Genomic DNA, 9615 nt, shown 5'->3' with positions numbered 1-9615 from the left:
ACAGACCATCTATTGGTTATGAACAAGATCTGCTCCAACTGTGCCTTTGAAGTCTTTAAATTGAACCCGTAGGTAAATCAGAACAGGTGGTTAACTTTAAAAAATTAGGTTTAGCCTTATGTTACTGGGTTAAGCATTGGGCTACTAACCACGAGGTTGGTGGTTTCAGCCCACCAGTTGCTCTGTGGAAGGAAGATGAGGCAGTCTGCCTCCATGCAGATCTCAGAAACCCCAGGGAGCTGTCCTACTCTGTCCTCTAGGCCACTGAGTCAGGACAGACTCCACGGCAGAGGCAGGCTTGGTGTTAGTGCAAGAGAAGGGTCAGAGCCTTTTCAACAATCTCAAAGCTGCACATGCAGCCAGTGAAGGACACTGTGATGAGAAGTTTACTGGGAGGAGGATTTGTTGGATCAGTCTTCCAAAGTGAGGGCAAATTTACACAACAAGTTGTCAAATGTCCACAACCCAAGTGTTATCTGTATTACCTATCTGTAAACCATTGGTTCTTTGGAGTTTATCTTGACATATGTAAAGTATGGTTCCAGTCACAAGTATTGAATTATCCATTTTTCTACTATTGATTTAAAAGGTTATTTATTACATCAATGAAATTCCTGCCTATGTTAACATTTGAAAGACGGCAGGTGAGCTGATCAGAAAAATGTCATCGGCAGAACCCAGGATGGGAAGGGAGTGCGAGAAATGTAACTGAAGTCACAGACCCTTCCTCCTTCCCTTTTACTTTACCTGACCCATGGAGTGAACACATGGCAACTGGCATAACATCCCCCGATCGATCTGTTGAAGGACATTTATCCACCAGCAACACAGAAAACCCACAACCAAGAGGAAACACTTTTTAATATGAACACTATACATGTATGTATAAAGATGCAACATACAAGCAGAAACCACTAGTCTACCAATAATGACATTATTATGTCATCAAAGAACATATAAATTAAGTTACTAAGGGATGTCAAGGGGAAAAGTATTCTGAAGTCCTATATTCAGTTTACTCTTAGGGAAAATGGCATTGATTTGGCTGTGATCACAGTTCCATCATCTCCACTTTCTGTGTAAGTTCAGCTTCAATGGTATCCTAAAGGGAGAAAGGAACAGCAAAAACAAGGAAATCAAACAGGTGGTCTGCATCAGTCTCCACAACCCTGAGACCAGAAGAACTACATGGTACCCAGCTACCACCACCAACTAGAAGGTCTTGAATAGAGTGGGAGAAAATGTGGAACAAAACGCAAAATCCTAAAGACCAAGTTTATTAAAGAGAGAGACTGGGAGAACCGTAAGACAACTGTCCTTAGTTACTGTTCAGGTCTGGAATTAAACTCACGTCCATGGCTCAATTTTCAGCCAAACAGTATATAGGGGAGACAACGCTAGTGAGGCACGCTGACCCCGAAAAGTCAGCCATTTGAGATCAAAAGGGCAGCATGTGTCTAAGGACAAAATTCAGAAGAGTAGGGACAGAAGCAAGAAGGGAAACAAGACCCACAGGGAGGAAGTATGATTAACTGGTGTGACATTGAGGAGACTGCAATAGAGACAAAGCAAAGTGCATGGTTTGTTGAATGTAAAATAAGTAAAACTGATGATCAGATCTGCAAGGCTTCATTCAATTCACAATAAAAAGCTAAAAACAAAAACAACAGGTGTTCTAATATCAAATGGTATTTAAAATGAAGCAAGCAAAAAATAAAAACATACACCAAAACAAAAATAAAAATACCATTATCAAATACGCTTTTTGACAGTTCCTTGTTTTCTCACAAGGAGTCCTGGTGGCACAGTGGTTGAGCACTGGACTGCTAACAGAAAGGTCAACAGCCTGAACTCACCAGCAGCTTCATAGAAGAGGTAGGTAGCAGTCTCCCTCTGTCAAGGTTTCAGCCTTGTAAGCCCTGAGGCAGGTCTACTCTGTTCTACAGGGTCACCAGGAGTTGCAATTGACTTGATGGCAATGAGTTTTGTTTTGTTTTTGGTTTGTGATTAGACACCTATCCCACCCTACTCCTCTGCCCTAACCCCCAATTCCAAAAAACAAAACAAAACCGTTTGCAGACTCCTAACTGATTCTACTAAGTATCATAAGGGGAAAGCTCCTTAGAGGCATGATGAGTCAGCGGAAGGACACAGGAACAGACTTCTCTGACCTTCACCTCTGAAGTAAGCACCTCCCACAATGGCCCCAGTATCACCTCTTCCCACTCTCATTGCCACTGTCCTCATTCCTTCTCAGCTGGCCTCAAGAAGCCAACTGGCTTCTGTCATTTCCTTTCTCTTCTCTGATCCACCCATCACTGCTTCCAGAACAGTCTTCCTAAAGCACTGGCCTGACCAGCAAGCACAGCTCTGATGATCACATTTCTCTTCAGTTTTAAAAACAAAAGAAGGCAACACTCAGTAGATTTCACTGGTTCCTGACAGCCTCCAAGCTCAACACGTTTTAATATTTAAGGTCCTTTATGCCATGTGGTGCTGTGGGTTAATGCGCCAGACTGCAAAGCCGTTTGAACTGCAAGGTCGGGGGTTCAAGTTCACCAGCTACTCCTCAGAAACCCTATACAGGGTCGCTATGTGTCGGCATCGACTTGACAGCACTTAACAACATCATAAACCAGTTGACAGTTGACCTTCTTCCATTGCATACTTCTGACCATGCGGTACTGCCCATCATTTGCTGCAGCTTGAAAAAGTCCTCCTTTTTTTGCCTAGTGGCACAGGGTTCTAGGTGCTTGGCAGCTAACTGAAAAGTCAGTGGTTTGACCAAACCCACCACTCGGTAGGAGAAAGATGTGGCTGTGTGATTCTGGAAAGTCTTGGAAACTCTATGGGGCAGAGTTCTACTCTGTCCTATAAGATTGTGATGAGTTGGAATCAACTCTATGGCAATGGCTTAAAAAAATTTTTTTTTTAATGTACTTGCTAATTCTTTTTGTCTAAAATATTCTAAAGGTCTCAATCTCCATTTTCTACCCAACAAAATTTGTACCAAATATATATACATATATACATACAAACACGCACAAGCCAAAAAGTATTAAAACATGTCTGGGAATGATACACAGCTACTTTAGAGTGTGTTTTAACTTCTGAGGAAGAAGCAAAGAAGGATGAAGGGGTGTATCATAGATTAAGTTGTGTTCCTCACAAAACATGTGTCAGCTTGGCTGGGCCATGATTCTCAGTGGTATATTCTGCAGCATGCTTCATTTTACAAGAGCTAAAAGGAGAGAAAAGTGAGCAGAGAAAGGGGACCTAGTACCACCAAGAAAGAAGAGCCAGAACTGGAGTGTATCCTTTGGACCTGATGTCCCTGAACTGTGAAGCTCTTAGATCCAGGGAAAGATTGATGCCAAAGCACATGGAGAACTCCAAGGAATGCTGGGTGTATAGATACTGACAGGACACAAGACCTTTCCCCAGAGCCGGCTCTCTGACTTCAGACTCTTAGCCTCCTAAACTGTAAGAGAATAAACCTCTGTTGGTAAAGCGTCCACTGTGGTATTCCTGTTACTGCAGCACTGGAGAACTGAGACAGGGCCTTTAACTAGGCTGATAGTTTAGCTCTTAAAAAAAAAGGAACTACTTACCAATTCTCTCTTTGCTTCTTCAATTTTCACTTGAGCAAGAGATGGATTCTTGACAGAAAAACAAAACAAGGACAGGTTATATTGTCTCAATTTTGCTCAAGGGAAAAATACAACAATTTCTTATAAATGGCAAAAGAAACTTACAGAGAGTTTATCGAGTAGACATGCAATATTGAAATCCACCACTGACTGTAAATCCCCAGACACACACCCGCTATTTTCATGAAAATAGGGTGCCTTTGGGGAACATTAGAGGGAATGATTTTTTTTATCCATAAGATTAATTACCGGCATTAAGTCTAAGTAAGATTCTAATTTTTTCTTCAGCGGGATAGTCTGTCGTTTCAATTCTGCCAGTTTCTGTGGGTAAAACACAAAGAGTCACAGAGTAATGGAGACATTCACAATGCAACTAAACACAGCCCGTTTCTGAAAACAAAACACAATTGAGCCTTAAGTTAGGATATTTAAAAATAACAAGTCTATTCAAGAGATTCAGAGGGAAAAAGACGAAGTTTTCTACTCTAATAAAGATTTACAGCCTCGGAAACCCTATAGAGTGTCGCTATGAGTAGAAACCAACTTGATGGCACACAATTACCACCATCACTCAAGAGTCTCAGGGACAGGTAAACTCATTTCAAACGCAAACAATACTTACACAAGATGTTTAAGATTTCCATCTTGTAAGTTCTACTCACATTCATTCAGAATAGGTTTTAAGTATGTTTTTGGAAAACAAAAAAAAAACTAGAAATAGGAATCAGAAAGTACAGAAACAACCAGAGTCTCAAATATATATTTATGAATGGTAAACTTTAGATTCCAACAACCGAAGTTGAAAGAAATCTTAAAAACATTAATACAAAATCTCCTATTTCTCCCTCTTTTAGCTAAAATACAAACTAAAAACCAAAACTGGTGTTTGGGGATTTTTTTTTTAAGGTACACTGAAAGAGAAGACATATCAGCACCTTGATGCTTGGTACACAGCCACCTCAATAAATATTGGTTTAATAAACAAATCTCTCATATAAAACTGACTGCAAGGCAAGTGTTTCTATTTCTAGCCTACAGTTGTAAGTAAAGGAAACCAAAGATGTGAGGCTATACATAGCTGAACAAGTAAGAAAGATACAAATACTACTGAATATAAAATACAAAAAGGAGAGCGATCAGTTCAGTAGTGTAAAAAGAAACAAAGAAAAGAGCAGATTCTGGACGAGTATTTTCAAGACAGGTGAAGTAGGTTCAAAGCAGCTCACCTCGGACAGAGCTACCAGTGACTGGTGAGAGAGAGACGCGTCCATGCCTCTGGCTGAAAGCTGCTCCTACAACAGTGAAAAACAGTACACCTTTTCAGAGTGACCACCGCGAACTGTTTTCAACATATGAGCCAGTAACCTATGAAGCGTAGATGAAAAACTGCCCACACATCCAAGACTTTGATGTTATACAAGAACCGTTTCCACACTATGGATCAGTGTGGATCTGTGTAAGTCTGAGCCCCTGGGGTTGAAGCTGTACCTACTGTGAAGAGGCTATGTGACAGTGGGCCTCAGCGCTATCACCTGTAAGAGGGGAGGAACAGGGCTGCCTCAACTCACTACCTGCAGTCCTTTATACAAACCTCTGTCGCCTTGATTCCACATCTGAACTCCTCTGACTTCGCTTTCAGGAAGTCCAAGTTCTGAAGGCGATGGTCAATTTTAGCCTTTTCCCGAGAGAGATGCTGCTCAGCTTTCTTCAGGTCACTTCAAAAATAAAGTTAACACATTTTCTGCTCAGTGACACTATTATATAAAACTAAATTCTATCACTTTTTGGGTACAAGTTTGGGTTACTGAATTGTAGAGAACCTCCTTGATGGATATGTCCCATAAGTTTTACATCCCAGACTAGCTACCATGGACACTCTTCCAGGTCACTGGCTCCTATACATTGTGGTCTCAGACGTCTCTCAAGAAACACAAATTAATTTTAAGACTGCTGTTGTTAAGTGCTGTTAAGGCAGTTCCAACTCCTAACAACCCTGTAAAGGGTTTCTGAGAAGCGGCCTTGCAGTTAGCAGTCACAGCACCATACCAGGACTAATTTAAGATTCTTGTTGTTGTTGTTAAGTGCTGTCAAGTCAGTTCTGACCCACAGCGGCCCTGTATAGGGTGTCTGAGGAGTAGCCGACCTTGCAGTTCAAACGACTTCGCAGTTCGGCGCATTAACCCACAGCACCACACCAGTGCTCTAATTTAAGATTAACCTATGCCAAATATACTTGGGGAAAGGAAATCTGCTCAGAAGAATACCTTAAGATATCCTAAAGTCAATTGGAAAATATGAAGGTGCCAAATCTCACACACTAGGCACGTTCAGGAAGTATGTAAATTTAAAGGGTTTTGAATGAAAGCAGGGGTAGAAGTTGTGGTTCAAACAGTAACAGGCAATCATAAGATAGAAAGGTCTTTTTAATAAGAAAGAATGCTCATTCCTACTTATGCAGCAATTCATTTTTTAAGTATTTCACTCCTCTGTTGCTTTACTAGGGAGCCCTGGTAGCGCTGTGGGTTAGGCATTGGGCTGCTAATGTTGGTGTTTCAAAACACACCAACCACTCCAAGAAGAAAGATGAGACTGTCTGTTCCTGTAAAAATGTGTTGAGTCAGAAATGACTTGATGGCGGTCAGTAAAGTCTGCTCTACTAAACAGGATTTTTTGTTTTGTTTTTATGTGCCATGGTGTTGGTTCTGACTCATAGCAACCCTGTACACGGTTTCCGAGGCTGTAAATCTTTACGGGAGCAGAAAGTCTCATCTTTCTCCTGTGGAACAGCTGGTAGTTTCGAACTGATGATCTTGTGACTCGCAGCCCGATTCATAACCACTATGCTACCAGAGCTCCTAACTAAACAGGATATAACATACTTATTTTATATACTTATTTATTATTTGAGGAATGACTTTATACACCACCAAAGTACTTCTACAAATAGATACTCCTCACCCAGAGCTTCTAATCTATGGAGCAACAGGGACCTAAAGTAGGTCAGTAGCCTCAAAAGAAGATACTAGAGCTATAGTCAGGAAGGGCAACGAAAGGGCATGTGCCTTTGACTTGTACACTAGTATGTGAGAAATTCCACACATTAAATAACTCATGGTAGTTGTAAAACGGGAGTCCTGGTGTGGTGCTGTAGGTTAATGCACTGCACGCCCTGCAAAGTTGGTTTGAACTACAAGGTCAGCAATTCAAACTCTCCATCCTCTCCTCAGAAACCCTATATAGGATCGCTATGGGTCGAAGCCACCTCAACAGCACGTAACAACTGTGAAAACTGCAAAAAAAGTAAACTGTACTAAGTAAAAAGCGAAAGTCTATACCCAACCACCCTATTTCATAATCTTCTACTTCTAAAACATTTCCTAGGTGTCATTTCCTTATATGTTCTTTTAAACCATGCCTATGGCCAAGCTAAAATTGTTAACCACTTCCAACTCAATTACTTACTCTTGTAGACATTTTTCTAATACCAAAGTTCCAGTTAGATTTTTTTCAAGTTTTGTCAATTCAAGCTTGATTTCTTCATTTTTAGATTTGGTACGAAAAAGATCAGAGGTCAAATCATTCACTGCAGGAATGAAACTAAAAGAAAAATCTGGTCACAGAGGTGGACATTAATGACAATAATTAAGCATTAGCTCTTATTTGTAAAAATGATTTTACCTCCGTATGGATACTTTTACACACATACATATACACTCATACATTTTATTATAGAGAAACATATAAAAACAAAATATTTGCCATTTTAATAATTTTGATATGTTCAATTTAGTGATGTTATGGTTGTATAACATGGTGAACATATCATTAAATTGTTGTTGTTGTTAAGTGCTGTTGAGTCGATCCTGACCCATAGTACAAAGCCGTTGAACTGCAAGGTCAGTGGTTCAAGCATACCAGCTGCTCCTCGGAAACCCTATACAGGGTCGCTATAGGTCAGGATCCACTCGACAGCACTTAACAACAACAAGATTTTAGTGATATGTTCACCATGTTACATAACCATCACCATTATTCATTTTCAAATGTTTTCAACATCCTGCCAGACAGAAATTCAGTGCAGGTTAAGTAATACCTCCTTTTCACCCCCTGCATCCACCTCTAGTAGTCACTGATAAACTGGTCCCTATATATTTGCTTATTCCAGATATTTCATAAGTGAGATAATATCGTATTTGTCCTTTTATGTTGTATTTTGTTCAGAATAATTTTTTAAAGGTTCACGTGTAGCACAACATGTACCCGAATTTTATTTCTCTTTGTTGCTGAATAATATCCCATTGTATAGATAGACTACATTTTGTTATCCATTCTTTTCTTGATGGACACTAGGATTGCTCCCACCTTCAGGCTTCTATGAATAATGCCACAATGCACACTGGTGTACTAGGGTCTGCTTGAGTCCCTGCTTTCAATTCTTTTGGGTGTATACTGAGGAGCAGGACTGCTGGCTCATGATGTACATGGATTCTCACATAACCACAGCGTTCCATACCTCTGTTTGGTATTTACATGCTCTTCCCATTCCTTAGGATGCCCTTCTTCAGCGCACAAATTTCCACTTTTCTTTTAAAACTCAGATAAAATATCTACCCTCCCAGAAATCACTAGTCCTTTGCTTGGGCTACCCAGCTACAGGCTGTATATTCTTGTATTGCTGCAGCTGCTGAACTCTATTGAATAGTTTGTCCATCATCCTATATGTGACGCTGAACAAAACTACCCCTGAAGGTGGTTACTATTCATCTCTGACCCCCCCATGTTTACAGCACAATGCCTAGCGTATGACAGGTATTTGGTGTCTGTTGAATTGACTTGATTTCTGCTACCATACGGCCTAAACGTTCTTCTAGTTAAAATACCACCTGTCTGATTGCATATGAGGAAGCTTCAAAAAGTTTGCGGAAAAAATTTAAGCAATCTTTTAAAATTATTTTCCCACAAAAAGTTTGAAGCCCTTCATATATGAATTCCAGACACTTGTATGAGGGTAAGTCAAAAAGTACTGCTACACAATCAAGCACCATCGGGGGGCTCTTACAAAATCATAGAAATGTATTCAATAAGAGTATCAAACTGTGAAGCTGTTTGATAGCCTTCTGATATACCCCCATTTAGGTCTATATACTTCTGAAGGCAGTGTTTCCATTCCTCAAACCCTTCCCCAAAGAATTCTGTGCTATTTGATTTACACCACTTCAAAATGATACTTTTGGAATGCTTAAGGGACTCAAATCGTGTTTCTTTTCAATGGTGTTTGAGTTTGGGAAACAAAAAGTCTAAAGGGGCAAGACCAGGGCTGTAAAGTGGATGGGGAAAGATTTCTCAATGAACTCCTCATAGGACAGTTGTCTCCACCTCAAAGAACAAGCAAGTACAGTACTGTGATGGAGAAAACTTCTTCACAGCAACTTTCCTGGCCTTTTTCTCACCTACGCCGTTTTCAATTTTCTTCAGACTTCTTCCTGATAAGCCTTCATGATAGTCTGTATCCTTTTGAAAAGACTTCCTCTCAAGATTAACCCTTTACTTCCCCAAAAATAGTCATCATAACTTTCTAAGCTGACATCTCTACCTTGAATTTAACAGGTCAGGCAGATCTACTTGGAAGCCACTGTTTTGATTGGACTTTTGTTTTTTTAAAGCACCATAGACACTAAGACAACTGTGTGACTGTGAGAACTTGTCTGCAGCCATTCACTGACCACAGAGATATGTTTAAGGATATTTTGTTTGGAATAAACCTATGCATGTAGCTACGGAATTAGCTGTGCAGTTCTTGGACGCTAATGACAAGTTGGATCATGACAAGCTATAGACAATATTGCGAAGTATGAGTATTCCGGAACACTTAATTGTGCTCATGAGGAATCTGTACATAGACCAAGAGGCAGTTGTTTGAACACAACATGGTAACACTGAATGGTTTAAAATTAAGAAAGGTGTG

At 40.2% G+C, this 9615-nt stretch overlaps 1 protein-coding gene across 1 annotated transcript in view; it reads right to left on the bottom strand.

The window, feature by feature from the left end:
• Positions 1-1051: 1051 nt before the first annotated feature.
• HAUS1 (HAUS augmin-like complex, subunit 1) overlaps positions 1052-9615 on the bottom strand; it is a 19368-nt gene continuing 10804 nt past the window's right edge. Inside the window, exons 4-9 of the mRNA XM_006835143.1 lie at positions 7113-7247; positions 5242-5365; positions 4877-4942; positions 3900-3971; positions 3612-3659; positions 1052-1102 (exon numbers count right to left, since the gene is read on the bottom strand). Coding sequence (XP_006835206.1) covers positions 1052-1102; positions 3612-3659; positions 3900-3971; positions 4877-4942; positions 5242-5365; positions 7113-7247 — 496 coding nt within the window. The remainder of the gene's footprint in view (positions 1103-3611; positions 3660-3899; positions 3972-4876; positions 4943-5241; positions 5366-7112; positions 7248-9615) is intronic.

This window comes from Chrysochloris asiatica, unplaced genomic scaffold (assembly GCF_000296735.1).
Source record: "Chrysochloris asiatica unplaced genomic scaffold, ChrAsi1.0 scaffold00015, whole genome shotgun sequence".
NCBI lineage: Eukaryota > Metazoa > Chordata > Mammalia > Afrosoricida > Chrysochloridae > Chrysochloris > Chrysochloris asiatica.
This window is presented reverse-complemented; position numbering and strand designations above follow the sequence as displayed.